The sequence below is a fragment of the Microplitis mediator genome, chromosome 9 (assembly GCF_029852145.1).
Source record: "Microplitis mediator isolate UGA2020A chromosome 9, iyMicMedi2.1, whole genome shotgun sequence".
Classification (NCBI taxonomy): Eukaryota; Metazoa; Arthropoda; class Insecta; order Hymenoptera; family Braconidae; genus Microplitis; species Microplitis mediator.
In genome coordinates this window covers 422,752-442,651 of record NC_079977.1, presented here as the reverse complement: position 1 = coordinate 442,651, position 19,900 = coordinate 422,752, and the positions used below count along the sequence as shown (strand labels likewise).

At 31.5% G+C, this 19,900-nt stretch overlaps 1 protein-coding gene across 5 annotated transcripts in view; it reads right to left on the bottom strand.

Moving 5' to 3' along the window:
* Positions 1 to 19,900, bottom strand: part of LOC130674880 (calmodulin-binding transcription activator 2) — a 65,203-nt gene that overhangs the window by 41,254 nt on the left and 4,049 nt on the right. For all 5 annotated transcript variants that reach the window (XM_057480322.1, XM_057480319.1, XM_057480324.1 and 2 more), the window contains exons 2-3: positions 3,781 to 4,218; positions 1,217 to 1,565 (exon numbers count right to left, since the gene is read on the bottom strand). In XM_057480322.1, coding sequence (XP_057336305.1) covers positions 1,217 to 1,565; positions 3,781 to 4,056 — 625 coding nt within the window. In that variant the 5' untranslated portion in view covers positions 4,057 to 4,218. The remainder of the gene's footprint in view (positions 1 to 1,216; positions 1,566 to 3,780; positions 4,219 to 19,900) is intronic.

The following is a 19,900-nucleotide window of genomic DNA, read 5'->3' as shown; positions in this document are numbered from 1 at the left end:
TCACTCTAAACCACTGGCTGTCTAACAACTTATGTATCCATCCACTATAAACCGACTACCCTGGACTATCTCCTAACCCGTGATGGTGTAAATCCACACACCAGCTTACTACATCACCTCGAACCTTTTTAGAATTAAAAAAACGTAACCCCTTAACCGCGAGTACCGGGAACAAGGTATTTGTGTCGCTTGTGTATCCAGCGACGGGTTTACCTCAATCGACTTTTGCTCACACCCTCGAGCGACATTTTATATTTTTTTTATACCTAACAATGCTGTTGAGTGCGGTGTTGCACCAGGTGCAAATGCTTTTTTTCTTCATGAATAAAAGTGTCGAGACTAGTCTGCGTGAGTCAAACCACATAAACCAGCTATTCTTACGCGAGATATCATCTAGACCGCATTTTTCTAGCCCCGGTTTCCCCTTTTTTCTCCAGGGTATTAGTAGCTAGGGCGTAGCAACTTAATCCTACGAGTAGTTGAATTAAAAAACTCATTAATTGACGTGTTTTTACATCAAAGGAGTTATTTTTATTATTCTTTTTTTTAGTCGTTTGTTTCCCTCGGAAATAAGTTGGGTATTTTTATTGAGAACTATTTGAGGAATGGGTTTTTTTTCTTTTTTTCTATGGTCTCTGTTGGAAGCCCTTTGAAATGAGTACCAACAAGCCCAGGGTTAGGAAATATTTTCGAAAAGTTGTAGGACGTCGGAAGAATTTCGGAATTTAAAAACTGGGGTTAGAAATTGAAAGTGACTCTACCAGGGAATATTGCTAATAGTTTTTTTGAACTTATCAACTAAATGATTGAATAGTTCATTTTTTAAAATTTTCAGGTATGACCTTTTCTTAAATTATTCAGCGGAGCTTTAAATCGCATGTACGAGTGCCCTTTATGAGCATAAAAAATAAGTAGACATGCATACAAGTGAAAAATGAAATTGAAAAAAAAAATGTTTCTCCTAAACGAATAATAAAAGTGAGATATAAAAATATTGAAATTTTAAGTAAACTACTAATGGCGCGAAAATGAAAAAAAAACTAAATTTCATATGTATAAATATATAATGGAATAAAAAAGGTGTATCTGTCACATTAGAAGTCTGACAATTTAACTTCTGATGTACCAGAGACTACATTTCCCTCTACACGATGTGAGAACGACTTTTATGGATGACTTTTATCGCATGGAAAACGGAATATTGAGAAGCACTCACCGGAAATGGTATCCGCGCCATCGGTTTTCCCGTCAGTACCACCGGCAGCTCCAGTTCCACCTCCACCAGTGGCTCCCAGCTGGTGGGTTTGCTGTTGAGACTGTGACTTTTGCTGTTGCTGTTCATGGATAGTTATCTCTTTGGTTGATTTTTGTCGATTTCCCGTATTGACATCACCATTACCACCAACAGAAACCGTATCTAGAACTTTTCGATGATCGCCACGATCACTCGACTTAACATTTGATCCAATATCCGATGATTTTGTTGCATTTATTACACTGTTTCCATTCAGAACGATGTTTCCATTGTTATTAAGATTCCCGTTGACTAGAATTCCATTTTCCCCCTGACACAGACAAATTAACATTCGGAGGTTACTCTAGAATATTCCCTCGCTTTTATATAATATACTTTTGTGTAAATAAGGGACGGGAATAATTCTGTTGGTGAATAAAAAAAAATATAAATATAAATATGGAAGCTTATTACCCTAAACAACCATAATTGGGCAGAAATGAGTAAAAAACACTTGTCATGCAAATTAACAATATTTAATTTAAAATAATAATTTTTCTAACGACCGCACGCGAGCTAAATAATAATTTCCATATAAAAATAATTCCCGTAAATATCTCATACATTTGGCATAATTGTGATTACTAATGACAGTGATAATAACAATAATAATAGTAAAAATAATAATTATAATAATGATAATGAAATAAATTTGAATAATAACCGACGAGTGTATGCAGTAATAAAACAACTAAGTAAAATTTCTATCACAATTTCTATCCTCAAGTTACACGCGACTTACCACCAGCCCGACCGGCCCGGCCCGAATTTTTTTTATTTAATTAACTACTTTACAATTCATTTATGCATCAAAACTGCCGTTTATATTTTTTGCTTTAGTTAAAAAAAGACAAGAAGAAGTTACGAATAAAAAAAGATAAAATTATTCTCAAACGTGGTACCCAAGTGTTTGTAAGAGCACACAGGCCCCAAGACATGAATAATAAAATGTAACACTGGCATTCATGATATAGAAGAACACAAGGGGTTTATTGTTGTTATTATTGTTATTATGACCAGGATTGGGGTAAAATGACCTTCTCACTTCATCTTGTGATGTTTTTAGTATAACTTCCGTTTTCTACGGTTTTTACACTTTACATATTCGCATTACATAGTTTTTATAGGTTATATTTGCAAGTAATTTGGGTCTTATTGCCTTGGATAAATATTTCACTAAATTTCTAGCGAATTACTCTAAACTTTTGCGGATTACCCTATCAAAAAAAACCATGTAGAATTGCATAGGAACCCATAGAAATTAATATAGGAGTATATGGATTTATATAAGAACCCATGTAGGAAATCGGTTCTAGGCCAGAATATCCAATGCAAAAATAACCATGAAAAATATCCAATGGAAAAATATCCATAAGTAATAATTACCACTTGAAATAAATCCGTGTTCAAAAATATCCATAACCACTTTGCCGATCGGTATCCACTAATTATAAGATTTACTATCAGTAATTATACATTAAATACATTTAAATTATAATAATCCATCAAAAATATCATATTATTAACATGTTCTATATCTATTTCATGGGCCATTAATAAAAAAATACCCTATTTTCTAATAGTTACAACACATTTGTTTTATCATTATTGCATATATAAATATTCATTAAAAAATCTATATTTTTACAATAATGGTATTAAAAATATCCATGTATAAATTGTTGTTTTCATATCAATGAACCACTTTTGCAAAGAATTATTATTCGCAACCAAATGGCCTAAATATCAAATAATAAAAATTTTTGTATGATCAGTCCTGAGCGTATTTAACGCTTCAGACATGAAAAGATATGACCAGACATGAACAGGCATGGTCAGTTCTGATCATTTTTTCCCGGGTTCCTTAACCTTGATCCATAATCATTATGGCAAAAACAGTTCCAAGAATTGCTATTTTGGATATTTTTGAGAATTGATTATTTTCATTTGGATATGTTTATTTATGGATAATTTTTTCAATGGATATTATTGCATTGGAGATTTTTCATGGATATTTTTGCATTGGATATTTTTATGATGGATATTCTGACCGGTCACCTAGAAAATCATGGGTATCTGGATCCCTAAATGGAAACTCATCGGAAAACGTCATGTCGTCCCATATGGATTTTTTTGATCGGGTATCTCCTGGCCATTTTTCTTTTCTTGTGTTACTATTCCTACCCCCTTATAGTCTTCCCTCATCTCTTTTTTTTCTATACTTGTTTGCAATCAACGTGTTAGTGATCAAGATCGCAGGCAGGTGGCAGTCTGACGGCTATTTGGAACGAACCTCAAATGGCAATGCATTATATAAAGTGAAAAATAATAAATTTGTTCACGATGGGATTCGAACCTGTCTGGCCAGTACTTGAGCTCGAGGACAAGGATGTTATCCACTCGAGCACAGGCACTGGTTATTATTAAATAAATTACTGCAAACAATCCTCGGGTCATTTAATTTAAGTACGAAATGGTCAACTTACAGTGGTCATACAGGAAGCCGAAGATGAACGAACAACGACGATGCGATTTTGATTTTGGTCATTGGATACTGTCGTGACATTGTTGGACACAACGGTATGGTGGTTGTCATGGGCATTGTGATGCTGATGATGATGATGGTTGGCAGCAGTAACGCAGCCACCAATGGAAGTATTGTTGGTTGTTGTCGTAACACTCGTCACGGCACTTGGACCCAATGATGTTTGCCTTATGACCAGAACACTGCCAGCCGGCTCAAGTACCACCACTTGCCTCATATCCTTTTGTATTGTCCGGTTGCCTGTGCTTTCCTTCCGTCCAATACCAATAATAAATGCCCCTGTTTTCCCACTGCCCTGGGTCACGCACTGATTAAACTCCACCGATCTTTACCAAAACCTTGTTGATTAATGTTTATTTTTATTTCCCACCTTCTCCATCTGGAACAATCAAATAACGAAATAGGTTAGAATTCACCCACGCAAATTCATTGATTATTTCAATCGTTTTCTGACCCTCACTACTTCCTAAAATTTCATTTATAGCTTTCGTGGACAGTATTTCTGAAGAAAACTGGATTTTCATCAATTTCGGGCGGGTTTTTTTATTTTCCTTTGTTACGAAGCGAAAATTACCGGAAGTCACGGAAAAAATTTCACGCGACATCTCGATTTTTTTTTTTTTGGCTGTTATTTAGAATCTACTTTACCGATCGCACTCGTGTTTGAACTCGATCGATATATTTATTTTAAAAGTCTTATCTCAACTCCGTTAATTACGAGAACTTTCGTGATGACCATGCAAAAATTATAATTTTTATCTAAAGAAAAAAAATGTAATTAAAGTGAAAAGAGGTATAATAATAGAAATGTTGTCTATTTTTATTTTTATTTTGGTAAATGGGTGGTAGTAAATAAAACGATGACATGACCTCATCAGTAAGCGAATTTAAAAAGTTTTCTGATGTGCGACTAGAACTACTGAGGATTGAGGATTGAGGATTGAGTAGGAAATATACTGACATCGATCCAATTTCAAGCTTAGGAGATCATGATACCTCGTGATGCTTGTGGTGAGGTTTAACGAGATTTCTCATTCGCCACTGACACGTTTCAATGAGTAAGAAAAATCCCTGCTTTTCAAATTCAACGACTTAAGCTTTATCTAAAAAAAAATCCTCGTCAGTTTAAACCGTTTTTTTTTATTATTTCCGGTTTAGTTCTTTTACCTGACGTATTTAAAACTCACCCGCGATATATATATAGATATAAATCATCAAAAGAAATCTTTCGAGGTATAAAATAGAGTAGAACGGAAATATTACAATTGCAACGATTTGAGCGAAGAATTGTCTGTGGGTTAAAGTCGAGATTAAAAATTGCTAAAGTACGGGATAATATAAAAAATAAAAAGGGAAGGGGGAGAGGGGGGTGGCGGTAATGATGATTAAAAGTCGGATAAAATTTTTTCAAACAAAGACAGGGAATTTTGTTGATATATTTATATCTATCTTTTGTTGAGGATTAAATATAAAGTGACGAGGCCATCTTATCCAGAAATTTTCTTAGAGATTAAAATAGTTGTTGAGTTATATAGCTGTGTATGAGACATTTAAACAAAGAGGCCACAGCTGCGTATGCTTTTCTTATATTCTTCAAACTACAACAACCACTACTACGTCTTCGTCTTCGTCTTCGTCTTATTCTTATTCTTATGTTTCATATATATATTTATACTACTATACAACTATACTACTCTACTACTACAATTTTGTCTTTTTGCATCGTAAAGTGCCAGTCGCAACGACTTAAGTCTGCCGCACTATTTCTTGGCAGTTGACAGCCAACTGTATTTCCACGTTTATTTAATTACCAGCAATAACAAAAGTCAGAATTCCATTTAAACATTTACAACATCAATAAAATTTTTCATCTAAATGTTTTGTTTGAATAAAAAATAATAATTAAATTTTATTCTATTTAATTTAATTAATTCCTGAGGAAATAAATTTTTCTCTTCAGATTTTTTGTAAACTATTTACGAGACTGTCTTTTAATTTATCGATAGTTAATTAAAAAATCTGAAAAACTGTTGACTCTGCAGGCGAACTTCAAAACTTACCGACTTATTGTTGGTAAATTTTTGAGCACTTTGCTGAAGAAAAGTCATTTTTATCCTACGATATCTTTGGAACGAATCGGCCGATTTTCACGTGCGGTCCCGAGGAAAAAGTTTCGAGGCAAAGAAGTAATCAAATTTTTTTCGACCGGAAAATGGCTGATAAAAAACCCAGATAGTGAACATACAGCCGAAAAATGGTCGAAATTTGGCCAATTTTAGTTCACTTTAAATAAAATTATTTTTCAGGCAAATATCGAAATCGAACTGCTTTGATTTAATTTCGAGATGAATTGGTCAGCGGTATACGAATTATTCAACAAAAATTTGAAAAAAATATTTTCAAAAAACACACACACGCAAACTTCCATCTGAAAATAGTCAGAATAGTTTCCTAGGACCTCAAAACATCTACACCCGACGGAAACCCAATTTTCGAAATTAGACCCAAACTCCTTTTTTTGAAAACTAATTCCATACGTCAAGTTGATAAATTGAACCAAATAAAAGTTTATTTAAATTTTTCAATTTAGTCTATAATTACATAACTAATTTTAGTATTAAATTGTCTGATATAAATTTATGGAATTAAATAAAAAAAAAATACGTCAATTCCAATAACATCAATCATAAAATGATTATTATTATCTGTTTTACAAATCGATATCGTAAATAATAAAATAAAAGCAAAACTATTAATATATAAACAAATACATATATGTTTACATATGAAATATTGATAAAAGTAAATGTTGCGTGTCAATCAAACTGTCAACAAGGTTATATTCTCGCGGCCAGATTTGTGAGAGATGAGTAATCGAGCCGATCTCGTGAACTGATCGACCGTAAAATGGGAAGCAAGACGAGAAAGACAGCCAGCTTGTGGAATTCATTTAAACCGACAGTGTAATACTCTGATGTATATATACATATATATAAAAATACGAATACCGCACAGAGAATTGTAATTTAAACTAGTGTAGGCGTCAGTAGCCAGTGTAAAGTGTAGAGATGTACATGCGAGTGATTTTCTCACTTTTTCTCTGAGCTTTTTTGCAAACCTGCTATCTCACTTTTAAACAGCTACTGGTTTTGCTGTCTTGTAACACGTCCAACAACCCGTTGCCAATTCGTGAGCAACTACCAGGCGCCTTTCAACCGTTTATCCTAATCCCCACGAGCAATCACGTATCTCTTCGCCAAACGTCAATCCTCTGCTAGCAAAAACTATCTGAACATAGCATATTTTTTTTCATCTCATTCTATCCACTATAACCATCTTTCTCTTATAATCTTTATCTATCTTGCGATAGAGCTCATGCCAAAAAATCATTGACCCAGACCTAGTACTCGCTACTATATAGATATAAATATATTTATTAATACGACTAAATTTTAATCTACTCAAAGTTTTTATAGAAAATAAACTAGTGGATTAAATTTGTAATTAAAATTTTTTTTTTTAATAAATAGGGGAAGGGGGGCAAAAGGGGGTACCCCCAAAATTTGATAAAAAAAAATTTAATATTTTAAATGGTTTTTAAAGATTCAAAAATCACTTCTGTAAATATAATTAAGCGTTACTTTGAATTTTTTTTGGTAAACTTTTTCAAAAATCAATTGTCAGTTGAAAAATATTAATGACGTTTGTTTTATGATAAAAATTATTAAAAATTTTTTTTCTTCTTTTGTATCCAATAAACATGTAAAATATAATTTTTCTTCATGTAAATTACTTACAAAAAAATTCAACTTAATCAAATTCGTTTAAAATCCAGAAATTTTTTTTTTTCTTTTTTTGGGGGTACCCCACTTTGCCCGCAGAAATGAAAATTTTTTTTTTTCAACGGTAACTGAAAATTTCTTTTATTTACTTTGAATATCATTAAAAAAAAAAAGATTTAGCGTATTTAAGTCCTCGAATACTTGGTATTTTCTTAAGTACCCCCTTTTGCCCCTCCCTCCCCTATAAAATAATAAGTAAATTTTACGAGCTCCAAAAACTCGAAAATCAAAATTTTAAAACTGTATAGATTTTTTTTACTTTTGGAGTAAACTATAAATTTTTAATGTCCAAATTATTGACATTCTGTACACGTATGACCCAATTATTGGCATACCTCTGCCCTAATTACTCATGCCACTAAAATGTTTTATTAACTTTATAATTAATATTTTGAATTACTCCCGCTAAAAAATATAAAACGTTTACGGCTTTTTTTTTATATTAATGAGGTTCAAATAATTATTGAAGCTCGTAAAGAAGTGGGGGGTGATCTAGTTTAATAATTTATTATTAGTAATTATTTGGTGCATAAATTACAGATCAATCAAATTTAATGAAATTACTTACGGAGTTAATGAGCATTGATTTTCGATAATAAAAATTTGAAAGCCTGTATTCGAAAATTTTGAAATTCGGTAGTGAATTTTGAAGTGGAAAAAAAATCAGGGGATGCATAAACATATAAATTATGAATGTAATTTAATTTATCAAATATTCATAGCTTTGCATAGTTCTAACATAATTTGGTAAAACACGAGGATGTGCTCTGATGCCGGTACGACAATCCAGGAAATATCAAGGGAATTACATGACCCTTGCCAGAGTCACGATTTTATCTTTAAAGTGGCTTTATAGAATCTAGCGGAACTATAAAGGGACTGAGAGTTTCTCAGCACTGCATTTATACTTCCCTAAGCTTTTTATAAATAAATTTACCAAATCACTAGGTATCAAAAAAAGTAAATAATTATTTGAATGAGGGCAATTTGAATTTGGCGCCATGGAAAAAAATTTTAAAAATAATAAACCACTTTGAAAAGAAAATTTCTCAGAAATTCGAATTATTTACACATCCTGGGTTAATATTTGGCCAAAAAAGCTCAATTTGGCTGAAAGCATGCGGAAACCATATGAATTTATTGGACAAGACCGAAAAAAGGCCGCAAAAGCTTAATTTAACTGAAATCACGCCGAAAATAGAGAATTTCATTGAATGAAGTCGGAAAAGGGCCGAAAATGCTAAAATTGGCCGAAATCACCGAATTTTATTGAAAGAGGCAGAAGAAAAGACTGAAATTATATCGTTCTCCATAAACAGGCCGATAAATTGAGTCAGTCTATTTTCCGCTTAATCGTTGTTTCAATTTCAGCGATTCTACACGGAGAGAAAATTATGGCAGCGGTTCCCATAATTTTGTGAAATTTTTTCCTATACCATCATAGGAATTACGGTCATAAATTATGGGAGCGGTTCCTATAATTATCGGAATGGTTCCTATAATTTATAGGAATACTTTCTATAATATTATGGGAACCATTCCCATAATGCATAGGAAAACTTCCCATAATTTTCTTTCCGTGTAGATATTATTTAAATAAAAAATAAAATAACTGTAATTAATAAGATAATTCGTAATTAATGTCGGCACAGTAACCAGAACAAGAGAATTTATATCGACATGGAATAAATGGAATTGATATGAATATAAAGGTAATTTCATTTATCATAATAATGGGGTGTAACAAATAATAAGTATGATGTTTAGGTATTGAGGATAAATAAAGAGGCACTCTGGTGTTGAGTTTGTCGCGAACGGTCGGGTCGCACGCGAGTTGGATAAGTAGGATATTATAGTTGTTGAGTTTTCGCTTCTCTTCTCTTCTCTTCTCTTCTCTTCTCTGCTAGTCTACCTCCGTTCTACCCCTTACTTTATTCTTAACTCTTGCCTGTGCTCTGCCTCTGCTGCCACTTCATAACATACTTTTAGTCTACTCTACACTACCCCTAATGTATATGGATATATAGTGTAGTCTACAAGTGGTGGGTGAGTATGTAACGGCGAGTAGTATGAATATGACACGTGATACATAGTTATTCGGTGCAGGATGTGCTACCAATTTATTCATGTATTCTGTCGTCCCAGGAGTAATCCTCATGTCGACGTCGTCGATGATTCAACCCAATACTGACTATAATATATGTATATATATAGCTCATATATGTACAAAAATAAATACTTACATATATATTTTTATATTTATGGAGCAGAACGGGCTAAAATTTTTACCGTAACGAAATGGCGGTTGGGATCAATTTTACCAAAAATTATCTTTTTTAGTCTGCACAAAAAAAAAAAGATTTCTTGCCTCAAGAAATTTTTTGGAGTATGGATTGAAAACTTAAATTTTCTTGAGGCAAGAAAAAATTTTTTCCTTTTTAGAGTAGAATGGGGTAATGTAAGAAAATGACGTCGGTCGTCACTTGTACCAGAAATTATTTAAAAAATTTTTTGGTTTTATGAATATAAGTGACATTAATTTATATAGTTTTATATCCTGTAGGAAATTATCACCAAGAACTAAATACTGTATACGGATAGATTGCGTGCACACTTGATTGTATTGTATGCATAGCATTTTTTATTATAATTACCACAATTGGCGTCCTGGTTACTTTTCGCTAACAGATGTCGCGGTTAAAATATTGAGTAATAATTAATATTAACGAGTACCGAATGTGATTATCAGTCTATTGATCGGTCTGATGTATTAGAGTATTGGAAATAGAAGTAATAGTGAACACATGCCTCGATCTAGATCATAAAAGTTGTTTGTACAGTAAATCTTTACTCGAAAACCCGATCCATGGATCTGAAAGGATTGAATCTTTCTTTGGTGTAGAGTTTAAATCGTCATTTAAAAACCGCACCCTTGGATAAAGTATACGTTAGATTTTAGACGATTTAACGAGTTGAACAGAGACCTCTCGTTCCCTCATCTGCCGCGTCGTGTCCCGATAGAGGAAATAAGAAATTGAGGAAGAGAAACCAAGTTCAGAAGTTAAAAATAAAATAAAAAATAGTAGAGAGGGAGGAGGAAAAAAAAATGAGGAAATGAGAGAGGAAACGTTTGCCATTTCCCTTGAGAATAAATCCTGTCAAGATACGTAATAAATATAAATGAAGACCCCTTGATCAATTGATGCATTTTATCTTGGTACCACGTGATTCTTTTGATTACGATACAGAAGTTGAAAATTTACGAATTTAAAGGCCTGATAAAAATTTATAGAAAATAAGAAGAATTTTAGTTGCAGCTCTAAGGAGATTCGGTTATTATATATTTGAATTTTATTTGAATTTATGGAGCATTGGTAGGTGGTAAGTAATGATAAGTGTTTTAATTAGCAGTCAGCAGATAATTAATTATCGTCGTTCTATTTTTTTTTTATGCGAGGCAACTGTCGTTTAATTGTATTTGATAAATAATATATGAGATATTCTAACACGGACGCGGACGATTGAGGAGTTTTGCAAACAAAAAAATGCACTTGCGATTACTCATAGAACGGATGCCGATAAATCACTGGAGCAAAAAAGCTTTTGTTTGATTGAGAAAAAAAAAATCTTGTTAAAGAAAATAATTATTTTTAAAAATATTTAAAAGTCAAGATTTTGTTGGTAACAAAATAATTATTTAAATAAAATTGTTAATTAATCATTTAAATAATAAATATTAAATACTAAACACGCGTTATGTAATTTATTTGCTAATAAATAAATTAAATTGCTGTGTGAATAATAATTAGCAGTTAATAAAATTAAAAAAATAGTAAATAAAAAAATAAAAAAATTGAAATGAAAATAAAAATGAATAATCGATTTACTGTTAAATAAATAAATGACGTGGCATAAACATTTAAATGAATAATCCGTTTTAATAATACCGAGCATCAAATAATATTACGGATAATACAACTACAGTTGCGTAACATTGTTAATTAAATCGAGCGCGTCCAACAATTACATTTCCACTTATTTCAAAATTTATCAAATTACATTTACCATCAGCCTCAACCCGCCCCCTCTCTCTCGCACTCTCTCAATATCATTTAGCGCAGTCACGATAAAATTAACCGGTCAACTTAAAAGTATAATATCAAATCATAATCCTCATATTTACACATAAATATATAAGTATATATATGACAATAGGGTTTTTAAAAAATATAAATATATAAAAAAACCTGCACGTTGCTCACATTTATGAAATAACAAATTGTATTTCTACCTGTCATAAAATAATAGTTATATCTAAACATCTCGTCAGAATTTTATTATCTCGCGTAAAACATTTCCACCGTTTCCCACTTTATAAAATCTCACATGAAAAAAAATTATATTTTTTACTTTTATAAAAATCATAACTCACTAACGATCCATAAAAAAATAATGCCCTCTGCTTTACAAAAATTTTATAATCTACAATATATGCGCTTTGGAAAACCACTAGTGTAACTAACTTATCTTTATCTTTATATTTTTTATCCTTATAGAGATAGCTGTCTTAATAAAAAAAAAAAAATCTAAAAATAAAGTTATCTTTCTTCATGACTCAATTTTTTTATTGACAATCCATTTAATCTATCGCCCGAGAGGTAAAATGAACAGACGCTAGAAATTTATTATTACTTCTATATTTCCTATTTTCCTCATGAGAAATTGCCATCTATACTAATCCGGTAGCCGAAATTAAAGGCAGGTTTCTCAAAAATGAAATTTTGAACCCCTGCACTTGAAAAGAACAATAGCTTTTATAAAAATATTACATTTTTCTCAATTAGTAAGTCAATTAAATTTATTATATTCTTCGGGTAAAAATATTTGGCCGAAAAGACTAAATTTGGCCGAAATCATTCTGATGTAAAATTTTATTGGAAGAAGCCGAAAATTGGATGGAAAAACGCCGAAAGAGGGTCAGGAAGACTAAATTTGGCCGAAATCATAGAATTTTATTTAAAGAGGCCTAAAGTTGACCAATAAATTGAGTCGGTCATTTTTCGTGTACCTGAAGATCAGAACGTTTTTCGTGAAACGAAAATAAGAAAAAGAAATGAAATGTAAAAAATCTAATGGATCTTAATTTCGGAAATGTTTCGCACGTCACCCGAAAATAACAGGCCGCCCCCAACTACCCCTAAATTCGCCTTTAAACAGAAATTTCATGAATTATTTTCATTTTTGTTGCGTGAAAAACGTTTCGATCTTCAGATACATCCTCTCTAAAACTAAATAAGTGAAAATTTCACTAATTGAAATAGTGATCTTAAAATTCACTACAAAATTAGTGATTTTGAATTAGATTCACTAATTCATTAGTGATTCCCCGGATTCTACAATGATTACTAGTGGCGCCTCGCTTTAGGACTTTTTATTCTATCGTTGAATTATCAAATTCAGGGCAAAATTAATTACGATAATTTTTAAATACAACTGAACAGTATTAATTAAAGTAAGTTAATTAAATAAAACCTAATTTAGTTGCTAAATAATACATCTTGTTATTTTTTAATAGCTTTATATTTTTACTCCAACTTTTTTTACCGAACCTGAATCAAAACCATCATTGACAATAGATTCAGGTTATGAGTTATAATTATGATATAAATATTTACCGTATGAAAGTAATTTTAATTGTTAATTTAGTCGATCAAGTTGCTAAAAAAATTTTATAATCAGTTACAAATAATAATCATACTAATAATAATATTTTGATACAATATTATTAGCAACGATACAATATTTTTCCAAATAAATCCTCGTCAACAAGTGAATTAGTACATTTTTGACTAATTCAATCAGTGAAATTTTCACTAATTCTGTATGTTGTTTTTTTTACTAATTCAAAAAGTGAATAGTTACTAATTCATAGTCGTATACTTTGGACAATTTAGATTAGTGAATATTCACAAGTAATTAGTGGTTTTTCACTAATTTACTTTTAAAGAGTCATTTTTCGGCCTTGCGTTTAGATTTCTTCGATTAAGAAAACGATTTTGAGTGAAAATTTTAAATCTACACTAAAAATACACTGGATTTGAAATTCTAACAAAATCGTTGAAAAGTATCGAAAAATACAACACTCCGATTTCTATGGAATCTATGAAAAATAATATTTGTTCTGACGATAACCACCTCGACTATCAATACAAATCATGATAATAGTTATCGTAAAACAATGTCACGTCCACTGAAACATCGGAATCAAACAAATAATTCATAATAAAATAATAGACGCCGATAATCCAAATAGAGGAAGCAATAATTTAAATAAAATTAGTACAAAATACACATGATAAATATTTACTCTCTCTCTAAACGAGACGTACATACATATAAATTTCCATGTGAAACGTGTAAAATGATGCTCAAACAACAGTCTATATATACATATATAACATATATGGAAACGCGGTTAAAGTGAAAAGCTGGTTATCCTGTTGAAATTCCATCGCTCGGCAAGTCTGCTCTATGCTCTATGCTCTATACTCTAGGTTTAAATGTATACGAGTAGAGCGAGCAAACCAGAGTAGAACAGAGTTGAGCGTTTGACTATTTGGCTTCTCAACTTGAATACGATTCAAAGCTTTCCATGTCATCTTTCTCTCTTTAACATACAGACGTCTTTCTTCGTCGGTTATGTTAACTCTTCTCTCTGTCTCTTCCTCTCTCACTGACTGACTGACTGTCTGCCTTTTGATTTTAACTCTGACCCAGTTTGCAGTGACGCTTAATATTATATATGTGCTGGTGCTGGTGCTGGTACTGGAGAGTATACATTTTGGAAAAGCAACTGGCTCGTCAGTAGAGCTTGCGGTAACTAGTTTACCCGGTGACATTGTCTTGGACATTTTCCGCGTGGTGTGTTTCCGTTCATTGGTTACAGTATAACAGCGGTAACAGAAGCTACAGCATAAACTGTTACATATAACTCGAACTGGGTATGGGGGAGAATGGAAACTGTTGGCAGACTAGAGTAGAAATGATACCGAGTAAGTTTGGTAACGGAATAGAGAGGGCCGAAGGGTTTAAACGGAACGATTTAACCTCCAGGGCTTGTTTGAAGTTTGTCTAGGTGACAATGTCGATCATCATGATGCTGATGATCAATCTGAGGTTACATCAAACTATGCAGAGGATCTGACTCGATCGAGACTTGGATGTTTTCGAGTTTTGGGTCCAAGATTATACATTTGGTAAAGTATCCGGGGTAGAGTATTGTGTAGCTCAGTGTGTTAAAGAGGAAATGGGAAGAAGAAAAGAGGAAGAGGAAAAGGAAGGGGCTAGAGGGGAGAGGGTAGAGGGTGGAATAGTATTACGTATATATATAACTATCGGACGATAAATTTAACAGAAGGGAATCTTGTAACTCTGGTGTCAGTCGAGTGTTGGTTATGGCTCGAGGAAACTTTTGTCGATGGAAAACTTTACGAGGTTATTGAAACATGAGCGTTAAGAGATCAAAAGAGTGAAAAGGATGAAATGATAATAATAATGAAGAAATTTTAAAGCTGGAAGAAAAAGTTTTTTAAATTTTTAGTAATAAGTCATTGGCGAACAAATGGCGGGCGTGTGATTGAAATTTTTTTTGACTTATTAATTATTGATTATTGATGGCTGCGATTAATTTTGTAAAGAGTTTTAGTTGATTAAATTGAATTGAATGTTTAATTATTTAAATAATTCAGGTGAACAAACAACATGAAAGTAGTTTTTATGTGTTATGACATTATCGTTTTTATCATCAGAGATTAAAGTTAGAAATGATGCCAAGTTCACGTCGCGATTCGATAATAATAATTTTTCTTGAATTAATACTGCGCTTTTGAATAAATTCTTGGGATTCATTTTTGTCTTTTTTTTTTTTATTAATAAAATTTATCAATAATATTTAGAGTCCGAACAAAGAAAGAGACGTAAAAAATTAACGATCGAGTACTTTTGAATTTATTGTTAAAAATAATAATTTTCAGCAAGTGGAAATGTTGAATATTTATTCAAAATTTAGTACAGTAGCGCGTTGTAGGGGCGTAAATAATTGGGACGAAGGTATGTCAATAATCGAAGCAAATATGCTACGGACAATGTCAATAATTGGGACATTAACGTAATAGCTTTTTAATAATAAATTTTAATTAATTATTTTAAAATCTGTTAGGATGTCATAAGACTTTGTTGGAATAAGAAAATAAATACGTGGATAGCACCGAGAAAATTAAATTAACTAATCTTCATATTAATAAATTTAATTAAATAACTTTTTAACACAGGCCTCTTTGTTTTTTTTACTCAATATTTTTTTCCATTACCCTCTGTCTATAATTAATTTAATAAAAAAAAACACAATGAATATAGGAGAGGGTGGGGCAGAGCGGCCCCCCTGAAATTTTGATCAAAAAAAAAATTTTTTTTTTTTTGGCTAATTACTATAAATCCGATATATTTGCGCATTTTTACCCCTACGCATGACATTAGGGGCAAAATGAACAAGCCCAAAATTTTGAAAAAGTGATTTTTTCATATTTTTATCGTCAAATTGAAAAAAAATGATTATAATTCCACATTTCTAGCCCTACGCATAACACCTGGGGCAAAATGAACCAGCCGAAACTTCAGAAAAAATTATTTTTTCATATTTTTCGGCCGTTTCTCTATGTAAGAGCCAAATTTAGTCACTAAAAATTTATAAAAATAAAATTTTTTTTTTTAGTTGATAAATTTTTGAAATAAAGTAAAACTATAGAATTGTTTTTTTTTTTATTAAATAACAATTAGTAATTAAGATAATCGAGAGTGAACGATTTATTACACCTTAAAAAATTTTTTTCGAGTAATATAAAACCAAAAATAGCTGTCAAGAGAAAGAAATACATTCTTAATGATGAAAACAATTTAAAAAAAAAAAAAAAAATTTTATCATTTTTTGGAGGGGGGCCGCTCTGCCCCACAAAAAAAAATTTTTTTTTTTTTCAGAATTTTGGCAAAATGTCCATAAATTTGTTCGAAATAGGACAAAAGTAAAGTGATCTTACACTGTAAAAAATCACCGGAGTAAGTCCAAACGGTGTAGGTGTTAAAATTATCGGTGTTAAATTTACCCCCGAAAGCGGTGTGAAAATAACGCCGCCACTGGTGTAAATATTCTAGACCGGTGTTAAAATAACGCCGCCGCCGGTGTAGATATTCTTTACCAGTGTTAAAATATTTTACTTTGTGAATATTTTTACTTACTCGATCACTATACTTGTTAATAAATTATATTCTTTATTAATTTTCATAAAGAACTGATATTTTTTGTGTTTTATAATCTTCAAAGTTAATAATCCAAGCGCACGCAGTTTATCCTGCTTTTACACCGATATTACTCCGTTTTTACACCGGTTACCCCGCTTTTACACCGATTTTACTCCGCTTTTACACCGGTTACCCCGATTTAACACCGGTATTTTTAACACCGGTGTAATTTTATTTTAACACCGGGCGGAGTTAAAATGAGTCCATTTTTAACACCGCTCTTTTTACAGTGTATGGTTGAAAGACACAAAAAGTAATAATTGGCTTAGGGGAGCCGCTCTGCCCCACCCTCCCCTACTCGTGAAAAATGAATCATATATACTTTATATATAAACATTTATGATGTGTATATAAACATATATGATGCATATATTGATCATACATCGCGACATATACAATTCAGCCACACATATGACTTATATATGGATCATATATATTTAGCTTTATGGCCAATTTTCATAAATGGCCATATATGAAATATATTCGTATACGGCTCATATATGCTTCGTATATGATTAATATATTAATTATATGAATATATACTTTGTACATAAGCATATATGATATTTATATAGATCCTATATGTAGCATATCTGGCCATATGTGGAATTCGGCCACATATATGACATAAATGTATCACATATGATTATATATGATTTTTTTTTACGTGTAATCGTTCATCAAAATAAAATATAAAAATAAACATTACTAATTTATAATTTAATTAAAAAAAAATATAAAAAGAACGTATACATCAACATATATTATAATTAAAGAGTCTCTCAGCATGCTAACAGAGTATTATATTAATGCATATGACGTCAGAGCCGACCCATCGGGAGATTGGAGTTAATTCGTTAACTAACAGTTCAATTACGCAATTGAGTTAGAAATATTTACTCGAGTGTCGCTAATTGTCAATTATTCCATTTTATATCCTATAAACAGTATCATTTACACAGATAAAAAAAATATCAAATTGAATAGTAAAATACACGAAAATTTTTTTCATGTCCCTGCGGACATGTCATCAATTATCTCAATTACCGAATTCATGCTTCGTACATCAAAAGAAGTTTCCCTGAATAATTTATTTAAAAAATTTTTTTTTATTTTCCACTGGGAAAGCAAAACTAAAAATAAATAAACAAACAAAAATATACAATAACAAAAGCAGGATTTTAAAATACTAGCACGTAGCACACATGTATCCTTAGCGTCTCTGAATGCACGTATCGTTGCTATTATTACCGCGACACGTGCAAAGAGAAAGAGAGACAGAATAATACAAGAACAGACGCACGCGTTCGATCCGTTACTCTCTGCAGAGCCAGAGCGTGGCATTTCTTCCGTGCAGAGCTTATTTAATTTTTTTTTTTTTTTTTTTTTTTTAAACCCCCTCCCTCTTTCTCTTTCTCTTCCTCTCTATCTTCATCTTTTTACTCTCTCTCTAAGGGTGCCTGTAGTAGAATATATACACGATTTACTTTCTCTTTCACTCTTAGCCTTTCATCCGCGAGTTTACCTTCGCCACCGCGTTATACATCCATCTCTTTTCGCGTACCTATTGCAACTCTTGGACTATACGTGACGCACGTCGAGGGCGCATCTAAATCTGCAACTGTTTGATCAATTCACCGGCTGTGGATGCTCGTAAAAAAAGGAAACAAAACTACTGAGAACAAATAAAAATATATATGTATATATATATTTGTTTTCAAACTATATATATGTACATATATGTATATATCACTGTGGTTACCCCGGTAACTTTTTATACTCATTGTGACATTATTCATGTAGATAATACACAAAAAAAAATTTTTAATAAAATTTTCATTGAAATTTATTTAAATTGACGATAAATTTTTTTTATTACGGAAAATTTTTAATTTTTATTTTAAAAAACTTTTCATTAGAGAGAAATATGATTTGGGGTAAAATGGACTGTAAAAAAATTAGAGATTTCAATTGTAAATAATTTTTAAATAAAATTAGAAAATTAATATGAAATTGACGCTAATTTATTAAGATGTCTACTTTGCCCGACTGATAAATTAAATTGATATTTTAAAAATGTATGACTTATTAAATTTCTAACGATGTAAATGAATTATTGTATTTCTGTTTAAATAAATATTCATGTAATTCAATTTAACAATCACAGTTGCATTAAGCTGGACTTTTTTAAACTTTTTAACATAAATTAGGCGGCAATTAAAAAATTTTTAAAATCAAATTCATATGTCATTAATCATTTATATTTAAATAACAGATGTAATTAAATTTTACCTTCAAAACAAATAAATTTTTTTAAAAGATACCAAGGGTGTGATTACCACAAACTTTTTATTATCGACATTACTCTGAAAAAATCAGGGGTGAATATGAACTTCATTTAAATTCAAATTCACTCCGTTATTTGGAAGTATGGAATTTGAAAAAAAATAATTCCTCCTTTTCTTAACGGACCCAAATTACGGTAAATTACGGTAAACCCACCGTAAAATACTGATTTACCGTAAATTACGGTGAATATACCGTAATTTACAGTGGTTTTACCGTAATTTACGGTGGATTTTACGTAATTTACGGTGGATTTACCGTAAAATACGGAAATACGGTAATCCACCGTAAATTACGGTAATTCGGTAATCCACCCGAATTTTTTACGGTAGATTTATCGTATTCGACGGTAAATTTACGGTATACCCGCCGTAATTTACGGTAATCCACCGTAAAGTACCGATTTACCGTAAATTACGGTGGGTTTACCGTAATTTACGGTAAATCTACTCGAATTTTACGGTATTCTACGGTATATTTACGGTAAAAATGCCTTAAATTTACGGTAAATCAGGTCTG